Source organism: Melospiza georgiana, chromosome 2 (assembly GCF_028018845.1).
Source record: "Melospiza georgiana isolate bMelGeo1 chromosome 2, bMelGeo1.pri, whole genome shotgun sequence".
Lineage (NCBI taxonomy): Eukaryota > Metazoa > Chordata > Aves > Passeriformes > Passerellidae > Melospiza > Melospiza georgiana.
In genome coordinates, this window is record NC_080431.1 from 31,383,648 (window position 1) to 31,406,723 (window position 23,076).

General features: G+C 44.7%; 1 protein-coding gene across 4 annotated transcripts in view; it reads right to left on the reverse strand.

The window, feature by feature from the left end:
• Positions 1 to 6,525, reverse strand: part of CLYBL (citramalyl-CoA lyase) — a 165,259-nt gene extending 158,734 nt beyond the window's left edge. For all 4 annotated transcript variants that reach the window (XM_058045307.1, XM_058045306.1, XM_058045308.1 and 1 more), the window contains exon 1: positions 6,467 to 6,525. In XM_058045307.1, the coding sequence (XP_057901290.1) occupies positions 6,467 to 6,519 (53 nt within the window). In that variant the 5' untranslated portion in view covers positions 6,520 to 6,525. The remainder of the gene's footprint in view (positions 1 to 6,466) is intronic.
• Between the last annotated feature and the right edge of the window lie 16,551 nt (positions 6,526 to 23,076).

Below are 23,076 nucleotides of genomic sequence, written 5' to 3' on the forward strand. Positions count from 1 at the left end.
CAGAAATCTGAAAATAATTCCAACTGCCTTCTTCCCAGGGTAGCACTCCTGCCTGGCTGCAGCCAAGCTGCTGCCCATTTACACCACTGCAAGTCAAGCCACTATTAATCCCTTGGACTTCAGTCTTCCAAGTAACATGTGCATTACTCCAAAGGCTTTCAGATGACTTTTTAACTGAAAACATCCAGGATGTTGGGGGTTTTAACAAATCATCATAGCTATTGCCCAGCAGCTGATAAGGCTGAAGTTAATTAATGTTGCCAGGAAATAGAAATATAGCTGTGATGAACTAGTCTTGTTATGCCCATATTCAACATTTCCTCTCCTTTCCTTGAAGAGCATTTCACCAACTTAACAAAAACCACAGAAACAAACACAACCCCCCGACCCAACAGGCTGGGCAGATGAAAGATATTCACACTAACTAACCCTGCTCTCCGGTTCAAAAAAATCCCACTGACAATATCAAGAGTGGGGAATCAAACCCCTTTATTACCAAGTCCACAGCAGATAAAGCAGCAATTGTGCTTATACAGTAGTGGAAGTGTAGCTACAACATAGCGTGACAGCTTGTTAGTGTTGAAAATATATAAGCTCTTTGTAATTGTGCCTTTGGAATGCCATCTGTCTCGAATTAACGTCCACCTGGGATCATGTTTCGGTGACCAATATGGACAGATTACTGGAACTTTAAAACCTCGCTTTCTTTGTAATTGACATTTAAACTGTTTGAAGTTTCTCATTAAGTCCTTTTTTACAAATTAGGTGCAGATGTATAAAGCTAAATGTACAGTACTAAGGGAAATTAGGTCACATGAATGCTCAATAATAAAATGTATCAACTGCTTAAGTGCAACGAGTACATTGAAATTTAGAGATCAGCTTTATGCCCCAAATTCTTCAAAGTTTCATCGTTCCCCTTTCATTGCTGCAGGAGCCCCTGATGCCAACCATTTTTTAATTAAAAAGGCAGAGAAGGAGGCAGGTTTGGCCATGCAGACAATGACACCTGGACAGCCCTGTCCCACAAAGAGCCAGAGAAGGCAGGGCAAGCAGCCACAGAGATGCCCATTTCACAGGGACAGGCAAATCCTATTTACACCAGTGATGCCGGGAGATTTAAAGGGCACAGGGAGACCTGGGAAGTAAATATAGGTCTGACCAGAAAATAAGGTAAAATATAGGAAGGAGACTTGTTCAACATCCTAGGGCTAAGAAACCACAAACTGACCTCCAGACCCACTTGCAATCGAAGTTCTGCAGACCTGCTGTGCTCCTCATCCTTGTGGAATGAAAGAGGGAAGTGCATAAAAGGGCAGTGGCTGGAGAAACACCTCCATGCACAGCCCAGCTGACAAAATAAGGGCAAATTGAGTGTTTCCCCTTTCCAAACAAGGAGGTTCAGAACTCAGGGAGGTGTGAGAAAGGGGTCCAGGAAAAAGCACTACCAGAAACTCACATGATGTGCAGAGGACAGGAGGAGATACACAGGGGTTCATCAGCAGAAATTCTACAAAGCTCTTAGCATCAAGGGGCTTATACCTGCCAGAATGGTTCTTAAGAAAAGAGACCTCAAGTACAGCAGCCCAATCTCCCCAACAGGTATGAAAACTCCAGGGATCCCACTCACCCAGCCTTCATGAGTAGCCAAGAAATACTGCCCCAGTGTGTGAAAGCTCAATGATGGAAGGCACTGAGCACCCACCAAGGGAACACACGCCCTCCTTTCCCGTGCAGGGCTGGCACTGGACGTCAAGATGCCATCCCACAGCTGGCAGTGTTTAAACTCAATGCAGTCACACACACAGGTTTCGTGGAAGGTCCATTAACCTTCTCTTCTGGAGAAAGGTCTCTCACTCCAAGTTAGGACACCATCTACATAAAATGCACAAATTCAAATCCTTTTGGCACCACAGCTAGCACGAGAAGCAATCTTCTCTGAAAGCTGCTAAACCAGACCAATACTGTCAACCAGATCTCTTTCTGTCTGCTTAGACTTCATCTGTGTGCTTAGGCTACTCTTAAACAGAGTGTCTTCAGTACCACTACTTATTACAGTGATTTTAAAAAGCTTTTCTGCTCACATCCCCTTATAACCCTATTCTGGTAAGCTACTAAAACTCTTTGCAAAAAAAGTACAAACTTTTAACTGGGTACATTTCTGCTGCTTCTGATAAACACCCAAGCGACTCTGCTGTGAAATTGTCCATGCTTCTGGTTGCAAGATGAACAGCAGGTCCCTGCTGGTATCAGAACAGGAGATTCTGGTTTCCTCATCCACAGGCTCTTTCTCCAGTGTTCATACACATCTTCAGTTCAAGGAGGAATTCAGAAAAAAACTGCGTATTTTTAAAAGAAATAAAAATTGAACCATATGTAAGCAAACTTCATCACCTGGGAGAGAATAAAACCTGACTGATATAATACAGCAAGATAACAATATTTTTCCAGTACAGGCCAGCCCAATTCATTTGCAAAAGGAATGAGACAGAGGAGTAACTCATTTTCCATGCATATCAAACAAGAAAGGCTGCTAAGGAAGATGTATTTGTAGCCAGTTCTTTTTGCTCACACATTACAAATACTGGCTTTCATTTGGGTGCTGAGTTTGCAAGGGCAGGTACAGGAGCACACAGGACTGTCCAGAACAGCACAGCCTTTAGCAGACCAGTTGAGGTGCCAGTGGTGATTAGCTGGACACACCCAGCTTTGCACCCTGCTTCTCATTAGCATTAATTATCCACCATCATACCTCTGCTGCTGCCAGGATGAAAAGTGGCTTGGGCAGTAGTTTCAGTCCTTCATGCCAACTGTGAAGTTGCCAGAGTGCACAACAGGGACCTTACATTGGCCCCATGTCTTCCTGCCAAGGGCAAAGGAGAGCAGAGACCTGGTTGAGCAGAAAGCTGGAGAGAACAGGTAATACCTCCTTTGCTCTAAGACCTCTCAATGGAACTTTATCCTGACAAAAATGTTTGAGTGAATTCGAAACACCAGAGCTAAGGCTCAGTTTTGTGATGTGCTTCACCTGATGGCTGATGGAATGCCCCATCCTACACACATTCCCTGTGATGGAATGCCCTCACACACAGCCCAGAATGCAAGGTAGACTGAGGCTCCATCAGGTCCACCCCAGAGACAGGATCACAGTGCCAGGGACTTGATTAGGGGTGCTCAGGGTGTCCCCAATGGGTGCCCTCCCCAGTGTGAGCTGCTATCAGGTTCTCACCCCACTAGCAACACAACAATATTCATTTCAGTGAACCAAAGTGACCTTGTAGAAAAGCAGACTCTGCACATGCGGCTCAGCAATTCTGCCAGATAAAGTGTTTTTATCACTAGAAAGTCACACTTTCAAATAATTTTCACCCCGAGGCCATAATCTCAAAAGACACACTTAAAAATGTGTAGAACATAAAATGAGTGATTTTTTTTTGATTGAGGTTAAGGAAAGAAATCCCTCACAGTCATAACACTTTATTGATATTCTTGGTCACAGCTCTGCACACGCTGAACAGGATCAGCTAAGGACCACAATTCATGTCTTTCCATTTAAAACCTGCATCAAAGAATAAAACTATTTCACAACTAACAAAAGGGAACCCTTTAATTTGCTACAACAATTTCGGCTCCCATTGCATTAGCACCCTCCAGTGTCCAATACATGAAAAACATCTTCACTAATTTACCAAGCAGATACAGACTTGGAGCCTGAAACACAAGACACAGGAGTGGTGGACTCCTGGGAGGGAAATTGATGAGAATTGATGATGAGAAAAGAAACTTCCAATGCTAGAAATTTTCAATGACATAGGCACAGTCTCTGAAGAAGATCTGACACGGGGTTAGTACTCGTCAGGCTCCTTTGTTCCTAGCAGGCATGCCAGTGTCTGCCCCTTTGGCACAACAGGCTCTACGTGCCCACGCTGTACATTCCATGCTCTGCAGCGTTCCACTGAGATGTGGATGCTGCCTTTGACTGATTTAGCACAGGCACGTGGGTATGGATCTGCCTGGGGTATGCCATGCAAATGAATACATGTAATAAAACCCTCTTGCACATGGGTGACGTGCTTGGCTCACTGAGGGCAAACAGGTGACTGTGCTTCAATGTGCAATGCTCCTCTCTTACAGCATCGTCACCAAGCACAGCGAGAACAACAGCAAAAACAGCTGCACTTGCTACTAAAAACAGCTGGATGAAGGGTTTTTTAACCTTTTCCAACACAAAAATCTTTCACAGGCAGAGAGAGCCAGTAGGCTCTGGAACATGGCAAATAAGAAAAACCAGCTCTGGGTACCTGCCTGATAATGACACAAGCACTCGGTCCTCCTTTTCTGGGCAGCGCTGCTTCCCCCCAGCCTCACAGGGGCAGCAGCACGCACATGGAGGAGGAGGGCAGCAGCTGGAAAGGCAGCCACACCACATCGGAGGTACCTGCTGTAATTAGGGTCCCGGTCCAACAGCATGGCAGAGAGCTCTGTGGGACACAAGAGCCAATTAAATCCAATCAACGTGTTCATTGATTGCTGACATTTGAAGTCATCCCTGTATTTTCTCTCCCAAGTGCACACAGTGAGCAAGGACTCCTCATGCCTCATCCTGCTGTGGTCTCTGACTGCTTGGATGCCCAAAATTCTGTGGTCTCTACCTGCCCAGTGGCCTCTCGGGCTCCACAGCAGCACTGATGACAAGGAGCAGCCAAATCCCACCATGGGGACACCATCACATCTTCTGGGAGTCATGCAAGGGTGTTGTGATGCCTGGCAGCCATGTCCCAACCCAGGGCAGCACCAGCCAAGGAAGCCACAGCTGGAAGGGAGCAGCCTCACCATGGCATGCAGGCAGCCTCTTCTCCCAGCCCTGAACAGGTGCTGCACACACATAAAGGTCATCACCCCTGCCCTCACACTGTGTAGATTCCTCTTCCACCCACAGTATGAATATTCAAAATTCTTCATGATGAGAAATAGCAAGGCATAGCACTTATGATTCTGCACCAATATGGGGAAAAGGGGGTGAAAACAAGGGAGGGAAAAAGCATGTATGTGGATGCATCCTCCCCAGAAACTGGCTGTAAAGGTGCACTGAAGGGGGTAGACTGGAAAAATGACTCTGGGTGCTAGGCAGGATGCTCCTGTGGGCAGGAATGACTGACATGGACTTACTGGGCTCTTCAGAGTGCCTCCAGCACAGCACAAAGCACTCCAGCTGTCCCTGAGGCTCCCCAAGAACACCAGCATCAATATTGCATGCTCACAGTAACATCTACGTTACAGTTTTACAGACCGCATAGGCTTTTGTCACTCAGCTATAAAATATTTACAGAACCACGGTCTCAGCAGAGAATGCGAGAATTTAAAGCTTTAAATATTGATACTAAAATGAATTAACACTTGATTGCCTTCCTAATATCAATACTAAAGAATAAAGCGTTCTCCTTCTAGCAGTGCTGTTGAAAACCTGCCTTAAAGGAGCACAGACCCATCAATCCCTCCCTCTGGCAGAAGTCACTCTCTGCCCCCGGGAACAGGCAGGCACACACCTGCAGGCAGAAAGCTGGACATGAAACCCGCACACTTCTCCAACAGGAAAGTGCAGCGGAACCTTTGTCCTCCGTGCCACTTGTCACTTGGAGCCTGATCGTCCAACACTGACCTGTACGGCGATCCTCTGTTTAAAGCAGAGCTTTTCCTAGCATCCTGCCGAAATCCGTGCTATTCCCGACAGCTATTCACCCACCTGTGGGAAAGCACCGGCTGATTTCGGGCCCTTGACAAGTGGACATGCGTTGCCTACACGGCCTTCCCTCATCCAGGCACTGCAGGAGCCGCGTCCCCCTAGAGCACTGCTGTCCCACAGGAGCGCGGGGACTCCGCACCCCCGGGCTCACGGGGATATCCCAAGGATAAGGGATGCTGGGGGGGGCCCTGGCACCCCTGCTCCTGCCCGCATCACCACCTATGCCGGGCCATCCATCGGTGGAGTAGGCGGCACAGGATGCTGTTTGAACAACGGGAAAGCCCCGGTGCGGACCCGGCTCGCCTGGCCCCGCTCCCCCTGCGGGAAATGGGGCCCGGGGCCCTGAGGAGCCCGCTCCTCCAAGGCCGGGAGCACGAATGGGAAAGACCCAAGGTCACCCTCCGGGCAGGAGCTGCACCAAAGCGGACAGCCGGGCAAGGGCAACGTGCCGGTAACGGGAGCAAGCACAGAATAGCTCGGGTCGGAAGGGACCTAAAGGACCACTTCATTCCGACTCCCCTGCGGCGGGCAGGGACACCGTCCCCTAGAGCAGGAAGCCGACTGCCATTCCCACGTTGCCCGTGCCCGAGGGCAGCCCCGCACACCCGGGGGGACCGGGGAGCCTCGCTCGGGCGCGGCTCCGGCCGTGAGGGGAAGGGAGGGGGAGGGGAGGCGGTGCCGGGGGTCCCGCGCCCCGCCCCGCCCGCGCGGCCCGTCACTCACAGTCTCCGCCTCCCCGCGCGCAGCCCGGCCCGCCAGCACAGCCCCGCCGCCATCGCGCCGCCGCCACACGCCCCGCGCTCCCATTGGCTGCGCCGGGACACGCCTCGCGCTTCCATTGGCTGCGCCGGCGGCGCCCGCGGCACGCCCCCCCGCGCGCTCGGCTGTGACGTCAGGCGGAGGCGCGCTCCCGGCCGCGGCCGCGCTCCCGCTGCTCCAGCGCGTCCCGGCTCCGCAGCCCGCGGGGAGCGGAATGCTCCGGCTCCGCTCCCCCCGGTGCGCCTGTGACTGCCGCGAGCGGGAACGGCCCGTTCGTGCAGAGCAGGAAGAGACAAGGCCGAGGATAACACAGGATGTAGCAGTGGGCGGGGTAGGAAAGAAACAAACTTGGGAAGAAAAGGGTCCGGAAAAGGAAATAGGGATTCTGAATCTGTTTTCCAACAGTCCAAACTTAGACTGAGCATATAACATAATTTTCTTTGCCATGATGCTGGAATGTGCCAGATCCACAAAGTATAATCACAGCAAGGTATCCAATATTGTAGATACTTCAGTTTGTTTCCAAAGGACACAAACTTGGATCATGCAACCTCTCTGTCCTGTCATCTCTCATTCCTGCCCTTCCACAACTGCTGAACATGTTGCCCTGGCCATGGGAGAGAGATCCCCAAGACACTCAATTGCAGCAGCTTTCCTAAAAACAGGAGGTGGATAACGGAACGCCCCAAACCAGTGCCCCCATTCCTTGGAAAATCCAGGTTCACATCCACGTAGGTTCATCCCAAGTCTTCATGGAAGGGCTTTTTCTTTCCTAGGGTCGCTGAGTTTTGCTGTATAACTTTGTTGTTTTCCCAACACACAATTGGCTTTCCTTTGTCAGCGAGCTGTGTGGAAATTTTCCAGTGTGGCTTAGCATCACTTCACTGGGGAAGTGGTGTCAGCAAAGCATGAGCTTCCCCTCCTAGCAGAAATAAAATCTGCTGTTTTGCAGAGCTGTGCTGAAGCGTGAACGTGACCTGTGCTCAGCTTCCCTGCCCCGCGTAATCTTGCGTGCAAGTCATGGGTGATACCCCTTGAATCTGACACACTGAGATAGCAAACATTTCCTTATCACCAGCAGCATGACAGAGTTAACCCTTCTCAGCACAGGTCCAGTGAACTGTGTGTGGCAGAGGCTGCTCCTTCTCCCTCCTGTCACTGTTTCCTCCTTTGCTCTCTCCTCCTTCCAGCCTCACCTCCTTGGGGAACTTCCTCGTGAAGGATGATATTGCACAATGATATGCTGGAGGAGAACCTTGGACTTGTCTCCTTGCCCCTCTCTTATTTCTGTAGGGACAGATTTTCTTCCTGGCACCTCTCTTGTCTTTTCCCCTTCCAGCTCCAAGACTCCCAGGTGTACAAAATGCTCTCCTTCCCCACTTCACTGATGGTGAGGATGGCCTGCAGTGGGGAAAACAAAAAGAGATATGTGACACCTGATAGATCCTCTTGGCTCTTGTTTCTCCATGGCTCCCCACAGAGAGAGGAGAGGAGAGCAGAGCAGAGCAGAGCAGAGCAGAGCAGAGCAGAGCAGAGCAGAGCAGCAGCCTGGAGAGGATGTGAGCTGGAGAGGATGTGACCTGGAGAGGGGTACAGCCAGACCAGGCAGAACCCCTGAAATGTGCATCATGGAGCCATAGAATATCCTGAGCTGGAAGGGACCCACAGGGATCATCAAAGTCCAGCTCCTGGCCCTGCACAGGGCATCCCAAGGATCACACCATGTGCCTGAGAGCATTGTCCAAAAGCTTCTTGAGCTCTGTCAGGCTGGTGCTGTGAGCACTGCCCTGGGGAGCTGTTCCAGAGCCCAAACACCCTCTGGGGGCAGAACCTTTTTCTAATACCCAACCCAAACCTCCCCTGACACATCCTCCTGCCTTTCCATCGAGTCCTATCACTGGTCACCAGAGACAAGAGAAGAATCTTCCTTGCAGGAGCAGCATTTAGTGTGACATCAGGGGGAGGCAGGATGCTGTGCTGACAGGAGCAGCTCTCAGGTTTTGTCAGAAGTCCAAACAACCTTTCCTCAGCATTAGCAGCTGAGCGTGGGTTTTGCATCAACCAGTGCTGGCAAACCTGGACTGTCCTGGCCTGTTGCGTCCCTTTGACTTGTAAATGATCATGGGAGCACAGGGACATTAATTAAATCTCATTACCATCTTTTCCCTTCTGTATTCTGGGAAAATACTGCGTCTGTCTCGTCCTTTTAAAATGGGAAGCCTTTTAAAGATGCTAAGTTTTCACTTAATTGGATTAAGGCAGTGTAACATTTTCCAGGATGCTCAGAAGGTATTTATGAGCCTAACTCTCACTGCCATCCTCAAGAGTTAGGTATGAGGTACTTTTGAGGATGTGAATCTTATAGCAGCAGTATGGTTGGGGTTAAGACCCCTGGAGCCATGTGTGCATGAAGAATACTTGCAGAAAAGTGTTGCTGAGCTAATTTGGGACTGCTCATCAGAATTAGGATACTTCTGTGGGTGCTTTTGGGTTTTGTGTCTCCTTGCAAAATCTCGTGTGCACATATGTTGCAGCTCAATGTGAGATAACTGCACACAAATTAATCAGAGAGAGGGATCCTGCAATTCTCAGATAAACAATAAATTATGAAGGTCAAATGACTCATGGACTGTGCTGGTGAAAATCATTTGGCAACTATAAAGGATTAGGAAAAATATTCTAAAAAAGGATAACTACCTACCAGTTTTTCTTCTCATACTTCAATAAAGCATCACACCAAGTACAGTGTACATTTAATGTCCAGTATTTTTTTAAATTGCTGGATTTCAAACACCTTAATTGTCATCTTGGTCTAGTATCTTTTGAGATGTTGAACAAATAAGGTTGCTACAAAAGAGCAAACCAAATATTTTGGCAGGATATGTGGTGGTCCTTGTTCTACAAGCATTTTCTAATTCTATGATGGTCTCTTGATGGTTGATAATGACAAACCCAAGTATTTTTGAATGAGAAAAGGAAAAAGAAGCAGTGTGCTACTGCAGTACCGTAGAACTATTAATAAACCATGCCGATAAAAGGAAATTTTTTATTGGCATCTTAGTGGAAAAAAAGAGCCATGCTGCTGCCTGAAGCTATTGCATGTCAGTGTCCTCTTGACACTCATTTACTTTGATTTTCAAGAGAGAAATGAGCATCATAACAGCCAAGGCATGTTGTGCCTTCCTCTCTGTGTTTGTGTGAATACAAAAGGATGTCCTCCTCAGCTCCTGTGCAAGAATGGGAAACAAATAACTGCTGGCACCAGTCTGGCTGAGGCTCCGGGGCCTCTCTGTGACAGGCACTGGTTTGTGCTGGCCAGCAGTGTCACAGTGCTCCTGTGGTGAGCCTGCTGCTTTGGGCCTCAGCTCCTCCTGCCCAAGTGTTTGCTGCTTGGAGAGCACAGATCACCCAGGGAGCTTTGTCCTGGTGTGCCTCCTGTGCCACCAGACTGGGGGGACCCAGGACATTCCTCTGGCTGCCCTGGGTGACTAGAGACCCTGGCAAGGGGGCTCAGAGACCTTGGCACAGAGTCAAAACCACCTGTGCCTTCGATTTTAGTCCATGGAAACAATTACCAACTTGGTGTGAAGAGTTACAAACCACAAGAGTTTGAGTAGAATATCAGTGAATTTATCACAGGGTGAAAAAGTAGAATTTGGGGTTTATAGAATGGGGGTTCAAGAGGCAAGATGGAGGAATCTGGGCGTGTCCTGTCCTTCTCCTTCTTCTTGTTCTTCATCTTCTGTGATGGTGACACTTCTGGATTGGTTTAGGGTAGAGACAGACTGTCTAACATAGGCAATAGGTATTGGAAAATTATTGTAAATAAAGTACATGTAGTTCATAGTATAAAAAGCTAACACCACCCCAAGGGCAGGGGCTGTGCCACAACCCAACCTGCTGGACAGATCTCAGCAGGTCAGAGAAAGAATGGAATAGATAAGAGAAAATAAACAACCTTGAAAAGCAGAACCAAGGAATCTCCACTTCTTCTTCAGTTGCAGAGCTGGGAAAAAAGAGACTTTCTAACACCTCAGGGGTCATCTCAACCACAGAAACCTGAGACCAGACAGCTCACAGCACTCCCTCATGTCACACATCTCCTGTGGGATGAGAGCCAAAGGAGGAATGTGCTTTCCAGCACCAAAAAGTTTTGAGAACCTCCCCCAAAACTGTGTTATCAAACAAGTGGAAATAAGCCAGCATTTTCACAATGAAAAACTATTTGTCCTCTGTCTATTCATTGCACTGTTATGTCCAATGGAATTGCAGTGTGTGTCATATCCTAGAAGTGCAGAGTGTTTTAATCCACCATAAATCCATGTAGAGTACATCATCTGGGGCATTTAGAGTGATGGTATATTGAGACAGGATTGTTTTGTCAGGAAAAGCTTTCTCTGTGCTCTTGAAGGGCCCAAAGCTTCCCTTTCTCGACTACCTCAGAAGCACCACTCAGGCAGTTGCTTCCTCTTCTTGGGAAGGGCAGAGAGCCCTTGCTACCATCATCCTATTGAACCAGGGCAAATCCACAGTTTTATGCTCTTAGATCCTCTCCAGATCTCAGGAAAGGTAAATACCCCTGCTTACCTGGGGTGTTCTCTGGAGGTTGCTTGTCCAAGTCTGGTTCTCCACCTTTGAAATCAAACTCTTCCCTTCTGCAGTAAGCTGGGGATACTGGTAAGCATTATCAACAGATAGAAAAAGTCCAAAAAGGCAGAAACATCTGGAAAAAACAAAGGGCCAGCAGCTGAGGTGAAGCTGCAGGGAGTATAAATTAGGAGAGAGGTCCAGCCATAAATTGAAGAAAATGCTTGATAAGAGATATGAAGAATTCCTGTTTCCAGGCATCAGGAAGACATTACAGTGAATTCATTGCCCTACAATTCAGATTCTGTTATGTACTATGCAGTTTTGGGAGGAGATTATTGAAAAGTAGCTCCATGGAATCACTAGAATTCAGAAAAGTCAAAATATTTTCATGCTGGGAAGCAGAACACACCCTGTGTGCTCTGTACACTGTCTGGGAAAGATTAAAAGGTGGCGCAGGAGGGGGAAACAGGGGAAAGAACTGGAAAACCAGAGTTTGTAAGAGGCTTTGGAGAGATGTGTTTGCCAGTTCTCCAGGCAGGAGCAGGTGATCTGTTACAAAAAGTTGTGGTTTCTGCACTGGGTTTCATATGAGCTGGCAACAACTCCTACTCCAGCAGGAGTGTGTCCTTTCCCTGACTGTCCCTTTCCCTACAGGCAGAGCTTGGGGAAAATGACCTTAAACACATGGTGACGTTTGCAGGTGAAGTGGGTGGTGGGGACACTCCTCTCCTTTGCACTGAACTTCTGCTCAGGCACTGTGGTTTGACTTAAAGCAAGGCAGTGACTCTGTAGTTCAGAGGCAGGAATAGAACAGACCACGGCGCTATTTGGAGCAAGTTAATTTAAAAAAGAGTGAAGTGCATCATGATGGGCTTCCTACATGAAATACTGGCAAATTGTGAGAGGAAATAAGGATACAGGAGAAAATGATGATGCATGTGTAGAGAAGGAGTGGCCAAGAAAGCAGACTGCCCTTCTTAATATTGTTATTTTGACAGATTTTGAAACTCCGAACATTCTGTGTATCTAGAGTTGATTATATAAAAATGCTTGTTGGTTATTATATGATCACTTTTATTTCAAAGTCCTGTCTCCCTATAGATTTGATAATGTTTTCACCTTTCTGGAGATTGATTAAACCGGCTTTCCTGCAGGATGCTTTGAAAGCCAGGAGATAATCTGCAGCCTTGTTGACACCATAATGCTATGATGGCTTGTGTGCCATTAAAATAGATCACAGAAATGTTCATCTATAGAACCTGAACTCAATACATTGTGTCAGTGTACAGTATAGATCCCTTAATCCATAGGCTATTATTAAAATAGTGGATTAAGGAGTTGTTTGGGATCACAGCATGCTGTATGTGTAACAAAACAGTTTAGCTGAGATTAGTACTTATTACTCAATGCAAAATTTGATTGAAGAATTCATAGGTGCTTATAATATCACAGTTTTTATTTTATCACTAAATTACTGACTTTTTTCCATACAGCTCTTGTTAAGACCTGAGAATTAATCACTATATATGGAAACAATAAAAACTGAATAACTGACATGAATCTAATTAAAATATTTTAGTTTCATGCAATTATAAAATATGGTATGTGGACATTTAAAATGCATTGTATGAGAATGTGCATAGAAAGGATGTTCACACTTTAAAAAAAGCCCCTGTAAATTGAAAAAAAATTCAAATGAGTTCACAAACTGTTATACAGATCAGTGTCAATCTAATCTAAGCCAAAGTGAAGTGGAAACCAAAAGTATTTTTTCCACACAATCTCCTTCTGTCAGCAGTCTTGGTGAAATTATCAGAAGACTAAGTTTTGTGCAACCATGTGGTGAAGTTGAACTGAGTAAGACAGTGGCAGTTTTACAGACTTGTCCTTAGTGCAGCAGAAGGTTGTCAACAAGCCTTTTTGGTGACATCTCCTCGTGAGCGTGGCGAGCAGATGATTTGAGGATTACCAGGGTGCTGGACAGGTCAGCCAGCATCTGACCTGAAAATCTGAAAAATCTCTTCCATAAAGGATCAATTCTGCAGCCAGAAGCTGTTTACTGGCTGAAGGGGGAGGGAAATGGGTGTGTCTGAAAGGCAGAGACCCTTGGGTTTGTTTGTGTGTGTAAGTGGAGTGGTGTCTTTAAAACTCACTCTGTAAAAGGGAGAGCTGAACGTTGCTTGACACTCACTTTCAAGTAAACTAGGAGGCAAGATAAAATTTCATGTAAAGAAAAAATTTGTGCGCAGAAATCATGATATTTACCAGATAAGTAGAACAGAGCCATTTTTTTGGCACAAGGTGGAACATGTTTATACTACATTTCTGTTATACTGAAAGTCTTACTAATTTTTTTTTCTAATCACAGTTTTAGCTGTGATTTTGTTTGGTTTTATTTTTTAGTCCTGTGGCTGCTAGTCCAGGTCCCTATTGTACTTTGCAGAAGAGTCTTGATATTTCTGAATGGAGGTTTAGACACTTCCACATCAAGCAGATTAAACTCCTGTGAGTGTGCCTGTGCTGGAGATTTCTGTTCCACAGTCTATCTGCCAGCTGATTGTCTCTGTTAGTTTTCAGGTCCACTTCCTACATCTGCACAGCCTCTGGGCATGTGAAGCTGTGGTTGTAAGGAGGTTATGAAACCCCAAGCAGAGGGGCACAGCAAATGGAGGCAGCACAAGGCGTCGCTTTGGCAGCAGGAGTGACTTGTGAGCAGGGGTGGCTGTGGCACTTGAGGGCATGAATGCTCATGCCCAGGGTCATGCAGCAGGCGATGCCTCAGGTTTTAGCTTTTATATTTTTCAGATTTGTGCTGCTTTATTGTGTACTTCTGAGCTTCATATTAAGGGATAGTAAGCTCTCTTCACAGAGTAGGCAGACAAAACAATTCCTTCTCTAGCTGGGGACCCGAGTGCAGCCAATCCAGGTCTCAGGCCGGAGAGCATAAACAATGGCAGAATGAAGAAAGCAAGAAGGATGGGGCTTCATGGGCTGGAGCTGTAATTGGACAGTAACTCCATTATGCTAATGGACCAGAACTTATAGAAGTGTGAGACCCATGACCGGTCATCCATTTGGTGACCATTTTGGGCTCATCTTGGGTGTAGCCCTGGCTGGCTCTTGTGCTGCCCAAGGTGGATCCATTGAGGCTTCCTAATAAATACTTTATTCTTTAACTCCATCTGGTCTCTGTTCCAGGTCAGCCTTCACAAGGCATCACAGGGACTGGGAAGCTGCATATCCTAAAAAGCATCACGTGAATGAAAGTAAAAGAAAAGAAGGACTTATGGCAGCCTTTCAGTGCATCTCCAAAGGAGCACTTGTGGCCAAAGAACTGGGGAATCAGCTCTGGGAAATTGGAGGAGAAAATAGGTAGAAAAAAGCTGACTTCATTTACCTGCACACCTGTCCATGAGACAACATTTAAGGAATGTTCAATTACTATCTAATTCTAAACTAAAGGTTTGTACAACTTAGCCTTTCCTTCTTCTTAGTTAAAAAGTGTTATAACTTGGCCCTGTGGTGCTAGCCATTTAGATTTGGTTGCTACTGGCTTCAGAGATTATGCTCCACTAGAGAAAAAGGCAGGAAGATGAAAAAAACATTTAAAGAAGTCATAGAGAACTTGAAACTGGTGGTAGCCATTCTACCTACCACTTGGACTAACTTTACATAATTTTTAAACATTTCTGAAGTTCTTACATAGAAGCTTATACATAGTACATTATCCTTTAATGCCAAAAGGTAAAAAAGCAGGAAAAAGAAAACTAGGAAATAGAGCTTTCACTGATTTCCAGTAAGATTTTCTCAACTAGTAAATTTGCTGAGATCAAGAAGGTAAGAAGACATGTTCTGAATACAGTGCATATTTGGAATATGTTATTCTGTTTATAGAGCCTGAAGCATCATTGCAATGCTGCTGCTTTCTGTCATATCAGAAAGCCGTGGATCTCAAAATAAAATTGTTTTCCAAAGGCTGGTGCTTCACTTCAATAAGGTAATACTTCAATAAGGTAATATTCTCATTTTTATAAACAGAAAAAAAGGATTTGGCAAATGTGATTAGATTTTGTTAATGTTTTTGATGTGTGAAACATCAAATGAAATAAGCCAGGTACCAGAGCATCCCAGAAAAAAGCAGGGACTCTTCATCAGATGAATAGTGGGATGATTTGTTATACTCTGTCCTCAAGCACAGACCATTAATGCTGGCAGCAGAAATCCTTCAGGATCCTTACAGATGCTCAGGAGGGCTCAGGACACTCAAAAAACCTGGAATTTCTTGCAAATTTACAGAAGCACCTTGCCGCCCATGTGCTGTCTCAGCTAGAAGTTTAATGACTAAATTTGCCTTTCCCCTTTGCAGGGGTTCAAATTGTAGGGTTTTGTGATTGTTTCATTGGGTAAAGTTGCCAGGTAGCTCCCCCACTGACTCGTGCCAGTGCCACATGCCACATGCCACAGCAGGATCAAGCTGGGAGCTCTCTGTAGCTCTCCATGTGGATAAGGCAGATGTAAACTTAGTGCTGGTCCCAGATCCTGAACTGAATATCTGCTGACTTTGTCATCCATGTTTATCATGCCCATCAGGAACACAGAGCTCCTGCATCTCAGCAGCCTCAGAGTGACTGACATTACAGGAGTACTTTGGAAATACACTTTCCATTTAATCTCTATTTAAATTGATTCCAGTTTTGTGACTGACATGGTGTGAAAAGTAGTTGTCATTGTCACAACGATTTTAATGACACATAAATATTTTCTGCCATCAAGTAGAGCACAATAATCCATCATTAAGAGATATTGCCATATGGCTATCACATGGCACGAAATACATCCTCTAATAACTTGGGCTACCTTTAGATCAGTCAGGACTGAAAAAATTCCCACCTTAGAGCCCAGACCTAAAACTTGGAGAGCAACCTGAGACTTAAATGCAAGTAAAGGAGGGCAAGTAGATCTAGAAACATGCCACTTCCTATATCTCACACATTTTTTACAGGGAAAAAGAGAGTTGAGCTTTTAGCAAAGCAATATAGAGACTGGTTCAGGTAGATTTGCTCCAGTTGTGGTCATAAATGGCCTGCTGTGACCTGCCAGACCTCCTGAGCTGCCTGGTGGGTGGCTTGAGAGAAGGGATGATTTATGATTTATACCCAAGGTGTTTAGTTGAAATCAGCTGGTTTAAGTAGGAGATCTTGGCTAACCAAAGGTATTTGAAATGAAGTGAGCTCAGGATGGTCACAGAAATGTTTCAGCCTGCAGATCTAACTGGAATGTAGTCTCTCACTTACCATGTTAGGGAGCAAAGCCCCCCAGCCTGGCCTCGCAGGGCACAGCCACAACTGGATGAGGACACAAATTCAGATTCTGTGAAACAATATTGGTTTTACCAATTTAACAAAGGCTAAATATTCTCAAAGGGGGAATATTTACCAATAAACCTATTGGACTAAAAACTGGGTCGACACATCCATATTCCTCCCTGTGCTAATGATCCAAGTGACTATAAAGGAACTTGGCTAACAAAACACACCACACTCACAGATAAGCCCACAGGCCAGTGTGTTTGACAAAAATACTTTTGACAAGGAGGTGTAATTCATTGTTTAGAATCACTGAAATGTATTTTATAACTGTTATTCTCTGGCATTCACCCCAAAGGAGTAGCTGTGCTGCTTATCCAGCTGCTGAAGGCATAAGGACCGCATCCACCAAAGATACAAAAGAAGTGAAAAATTTTGTCATTTTTAAAAATATGTCTATATCACACAGGAATTCCTTACATTTAAGTCACATTAACTTGGTATTCCCTATCTATATTTTTAGCTTCACTTTCCAAATTTCAATCCCATTCAAATAACTTCATCTCAGACCTTGTTTTTTCCTTCAAAAACTCACTGCCATATGGAGGAAACATTATAATTATTGGATCCAAAGTAAAAACAAAAGCAGCTTAGTGTTAGTGCAAGAGGCTTAAATCAAGACAATTAAACCTAAGTTAAACTGAAAGTAAAAATGACAAATAATTTTGGCTAGATGTAGACCACACAAAACAGAAAGTCGTTGTCAGGCATGGTGGAAGCAAAGAGTCTTCAAAAAAAGATCATCATCTTCAGAAATAGTGAAATAAACTTCCAAGAGAAATCCATGCTCTAAGCAGACAAGAAGAATCTCTAGCAGGAGTAATTTTGAGAAGAGGCTGCCTTCCAGAGTTCTGCCAGGGGATCACTCACTGCCATGCAACCAAGTGATTGCCGACCACTTTGGGAAGAAGGTCAGTGGTGTTTTCAGCATGGACAGGACCCGGGATAATCCTTCTGCAGCCCAGCTTTCCTCTCCTGTTTGTTATTTTAATGCCTTGGTTTGTACTTAATGCTGCTGTGAGTGACAGCTACTCTGACAGCCGCCTGTGCATCTCCCAGATAACGACGGCTGGCCTCATTAACCACTGTGGCATTGGGATATTCACAAGTAGCCTTTAGTTGTTCAGTTTTTAACAGAATAGTTGAAAATGAGATTGCTACACTTGGTGACCATAGTATGAATTCAGTCTTTTCCATGTATAAAGATCTTGCCAGGGTTCATGGCCAGGAATAAACCTGGCCCCTCAGAAATGCCAAATTTAGGTATTTAATTTGTAATGTTACAGATTCGCTGATAGCAATCTGTGATTCTCCAGCACAACCTTCCATGCTGCTTCCCAAAGACCACCAGGTGTTGATTGCTAAGATGGACCTGCAGGTTCTAACTGAAATTTAGACAGCAGTTCCTGTCACAATGAACAACAGCTAATGGAGAGGAGGAAAAAACCCCAACAAACACCTGACTAATTTGTTGAGCTGCCAGGGCAGGCAGTGAGATGATGGAATAAATGGCCCAAAGTTATAACGAAAGCAGTGGGTAATAATTATTTGTTTAATAATTATTGTTCTCTAATTTGTTAGTCCTATCCAATCTCTTTTACTCCAGCTGTGGATGTTGCCACTGCTCATAAGACACGGAGGCAAATACCTGCTTCTTCCTGTGCCTTCACTACCCTATTGAAGCTGTGCTAAGAAGTAAAAGAGAAAGAAACGTTTGCACCCACACAAATAAATGTGAAGGGCTGGAACATGTCCATACCAAACTGGACCCTCTGGCATGTGTAGCATCTGCACACAAGTCATCTCCTTTTGCCTTTCACTCCAGACAGCCTAGATTTTCTTTTGAAGCTTAACTGTGGTAAATACAGCCCTTATTATTGGTTGCTACAAACCTTTTAAGAGCATATTTATTTGTTCTTCCATTAACTTCTTCTGGTGTGACAAGCCCAGACTTAGATGGATTTCTGCTATATACCATGTATGAGCTAGCAGTGCTGCAGCTTTATCTGTATTTGCTGAGGGTGTGAGATTCAAAGTTGAGTGAAACTGCAAGAGGGAGTATTTGTTCTTCCTGTCATCTATTTGCAGCCCAAGAACTTCGCATTTTTCATTAAATTTCTCTTTCCTACTTATCCCCCCTTTTTTGGGGTTTAAAACATAATACATTGGTCAAGAAAAACTCTGGGGATTTAGTAATATTCTTAATCTGCCTACATTTGTCTGCTAGTCTTGGTCTATTCAGAAATTCAGTTCTGGATCTAAGATGTCTCTTCCAGAAAAAAACCCCACTTGAAACAGGTAACAGATTAACAGAAAATATTTGAGTTTAATAAACCATCATTTTCCTGGTGCATAGGTCAATTCTTTGTTTGGACTCTGCCCCCTGGGTGTCGATATTGTCCTTCTTGAAGGGAAGGAAGCCTCTCTCTAATTTTTATCCAGTGTTACTACAGTCACCCAGCTTTCTGGGATAGACAGCAAATTTAAGGCCACCTGCTGTTTCTCCTTTGCCTTGCCCTCCACCTGCCTTGGGGCTGCCCTGATGTGACATCCTGCAGCAGGAGAACACGTATGATTTAGCTCTGTTGCTGTCACTACAGCCTGCAGAAGGAGACAGAGCAACAGAACATCAGTTTCTTCTCAGCTGCCTTGCTAGCCTTCCTCCAGTGGGAAGAGAAGAGCAGTTTCTAGCAGGAAAGTGGAGAGGGCTGCTTGTGAGAACTTGCAGAAAAATGTAGGAAACAGATCTGATTTTCTGGCTGCTCCATTTTGTAGCTCCTAAGCAAGGCTGGAGAAATATCACAACCCTAATGCTTCTTGTATCCTTGGGCTACCAAGGGAGAGGATGGGGCATCCTGGAAGCCCACTGACCTCCTCAGTAATATCCCAGAGCAACTGATACTGGTGCATGCAAAAGGTGGGAGCTGAACACAGCCCACCTGCCTTTTCCAGCCTCCAGAGAATGAGAAGTTTGCTCACCTTCTGCAACACAGAGGGCAAGCAGAGGCCAGACTGTGCATGTGCCTGCTCTCCTGGGACGTCACTTCTCTTCCCAGTTGCATATTTCCCTTCTTCACTTCATGTAGTCAAAGCAGTTTAATGATTTCATAGACATCAACCAAATGTGTAATTGTAAACAAATCAAAAGGCAGTCACGGGAAGTTGGGAAAATATCAGGAAGACTGTCTTCTCTACCTGAACATTTCCCCAAAAGAGAGACGAAATTGACTTGATATAATTACTGAAAAAAACCCCAACAAATCTCTGAACAAAACCCCACCAAACAACCCTGTTCCCCCACCCCCCCAAAAAAAGACCCAAACCACCCACACAAGCCACATCAAGTTTTGAGTCTTGCAGCAGCAGCAAAACAGCAGTTGTGCTGAATTGTTTGAAAACAAGGAGTTAGCACTATTGAACTGAGAAGCTGGAATGTGCCATTCTGCCCATCTCACTGCCCAGGCTGGACAGCCTCTCAGGACACCCTGTGGGCCCCTATCTGAAGCAGCCTTTTGTAGTGAACTTAGAAAAGCTGTTTGAAGGTATCAGAATGGGTTCCTGAGTAAGGACAATTAATCCTTATAAAGTAAGGCTTTACAAATCCAGTGAATTCTAGAGGGCCCTGCTAGCAGCGTGCCCATACTACATGCAGGAGACACAATGTTAGCACATTCACCAGTGAATTATTTAGTTAATTACTGTTATTATTCCTTGCCAAGATTTTTGGCTGTGCATTTCTGATCATGCATGTTTACAGATCTAATGCTAAATCCCTCCAGTAGACTGCTTTGGTCAAACCTTCCTGTCATGCCCTTGCCTCTGCTCCTGCATCCTGTACTTGTGTGCATGCTGTGGCCAGCAGGCTATCCTCAAATAGCTCGAGGGAAGGGAGAACTTCAACTGCATTTTCACTGCAAGCCCTGGAATCCTGGCAAGTGGCAAAAATGTGTCATCACCCAAACATGACAGGCTTCATTTGTAATCTTCTGGCTTATCTGATTTACAAGAGTTAACTACTCTCATCTCATCAACAGCAAGTTCCAGATGTTTCACATAAGAGGAAAGAGTGCATGATGGCAGCTGTACAGTAATCAACTGATAAATTAAGTCTCTCAGTAGTCCCTGAAGGTTTGTGCTTTAATCTGAAGTGTCCCACACTTGTGTAGACACATATACCCAAAGTAATTCTTTAAAGTAACAGGAGTAACTTATTTCATGAGTCTGTTGAGGAACACATATTTATGGAGATATGGAAATAAATAGATCACTAGTGACTGACATAAGGAGAAACAGCGGGGTACTGAGAAAAAAATTTAAATTAGAGGTGAATTGTAGGAAGCAGTGTATCTGGGACAAGAACATCTCTGCACAAGTAATCTCTCTTCCTTTAAGGAAATACATAGCTCTGATAGGCTGATGGAGCTGGAGATACAACTGCCCAGAAATGAAGGTGGTGTCCAAACTGTAAAGATGCTCAAACAGAAAGAAAATGGCCTGTAACTTCATGGCAAAAACTCATGGACATGTGTGTCCCACATTAGCTAAGCTTACTTAAAGTTCTTGCTCAATTCCTGGAGCAGATACACTAAACCATACACTGTGCTAAACCAAGCACTCAATTAAAAGGAGGAAAAAACCGAAGAACCAAAACCAAAAAGCACCCCAGCCCCCCTATAGATGTGCCAGCCTGCTTAGAGATTGGTGGTTTTGCCTTTTCCAGTATTAGCAAAACATTGTGTCCACATTCCACCTTTTTGATTTGTACATCAGTTCAAAAAGGACTTGGCTGGTGCCTCCCAGCCCTTCAAACATATACTCAGATCAGTGTAAGTGAGCACCTCAGGTGCCTGCCAGAATTTTGTCGTTTCACCTCTTGTCCTCACTGTCAGACTTTTCCTGAAGTCATTTGTGCCTGAAAATGGCACAAAAAGCCTCAAGACACTGTGACTGGTTCACAGTCAACTAATATTTACAACATTGCTTACAAGATCCAGCCAAGCAGCTGAGGGCTCACACAACCTGTATGACCACAGAAACCTGAGGGCTCGCACCAGTGTTCAAACACAGCCAAGCTTTTGAATAAGAATGGAAGCTACAGAACAAAATGGCCCAACCAGCCTGCCCTGGTGAGTGACAGCTTGCCACAAAGCTGCTCTTATTTCTTCTGGAGAAAGAAAATCAGGACACCAACTCCCATATCACATTTTGAAAGTATTATTTGGACCAAGGATTCCTTTCAGACTAAATTTGGCAGTGATGGGCACTCTTATTCAGACTCTGAACAGGAAGTTTTAAAATTATTTATCAGCCACCAAAAAATTGACATTTCTCTGAAGTGTTTTGTCCAAATTTGCCCTGTCTTCCTGCAGCTCAGCAATCTGTCCTACCTCTTTAACCCTCTGAATAATTGACATTTTCTCAGATTGCCATAAGTGCAATTTGAGAAAATACTGGATAATGCATTAAGTTTTTTGAAAAACTCAGTATTTTGAAAGTTTAGGCAAAAAACCAGGTCTCCCAAGAGGAAAACAGATACAGTATAGAGTAGAACGCTTTAATACCTTAACACAGACCAAAAGTCTAAATTCTAGAAAAACATTTAAAATTATCTGAGGCAGTGTTACAAGGGCAAAATCAACTTTTGAACAGCTCTTCTGTAAAATCTGTGATGTATTAAACTTTCTGAATTGTCTCACACTGAAACATTGCAATTGCAAAACAGCTGCAATTATTACAAGGCAAGGCTGCTTGAAAAGCTGTGTATGCAGCAGATTCAGATTCCAGAAGATAGTGACACATTTCACAGACTGCCTTTAGAGCTGGAATTAAAATACTTGAGAAGCTGCCATGAATTGTCAACTAGTCTGTAGAAAAATCCCCAGGAAAATACACCCATCAGTTTCAAACCCACACATACACCACAGTGGTTTCATCCAACTTCTATTAATCTTTTTTAAACAGCAATTGTCACAAAAATCTGGTTTTTTGAATTTGAATTTCAGTAGCAGACAATTGATTCACGTTTCTCAAACTAAGTATCCCTATTTGTGTAAAAACTACTGGCAATTTCAGGCAGTAACTATACAGGGATATGCAGACTATTCTAGTTTTAAACTTTTGAATCACAGAGTCACACTACAGTTTACTACAGTAGTAAAGAGCAAACACCATACTCACCCTTTTCCTGTTTTGAACACAAAGCATGGAAGATTTACCTAAAACCAACATTTCCTCGTGACTGTATGTTGGGAGGGGCACAAGAACAAACCTGTGCTCATCTGAGCAGAGCTGTGTCTGGCAACAGGCAGAACACGAGTGCTGTGGTTCATCTGGGAAGGGATAGGGAGCACTGCAAAATTGTGCTAATGCCTCCTGAAGCCTTGATGTGCCAACTTTTGGGAGGTTAATAATGACAAGTTACCTTAACCAAGGATATTTTTATTGGGTCCAATATTCAAGCATCATCAGGTTAAGGTCCTATAGAAAAGTAAACTGGTAAGAATAAACCCCCCCAACCTTATGAATGGCAATTAGTACATGAAGTTTAATTTTAAATAAAATTTTACCAGCCAAATTGTGTTATGAATCTAAAACTATCAAACAAGGTTTGAACAAAAT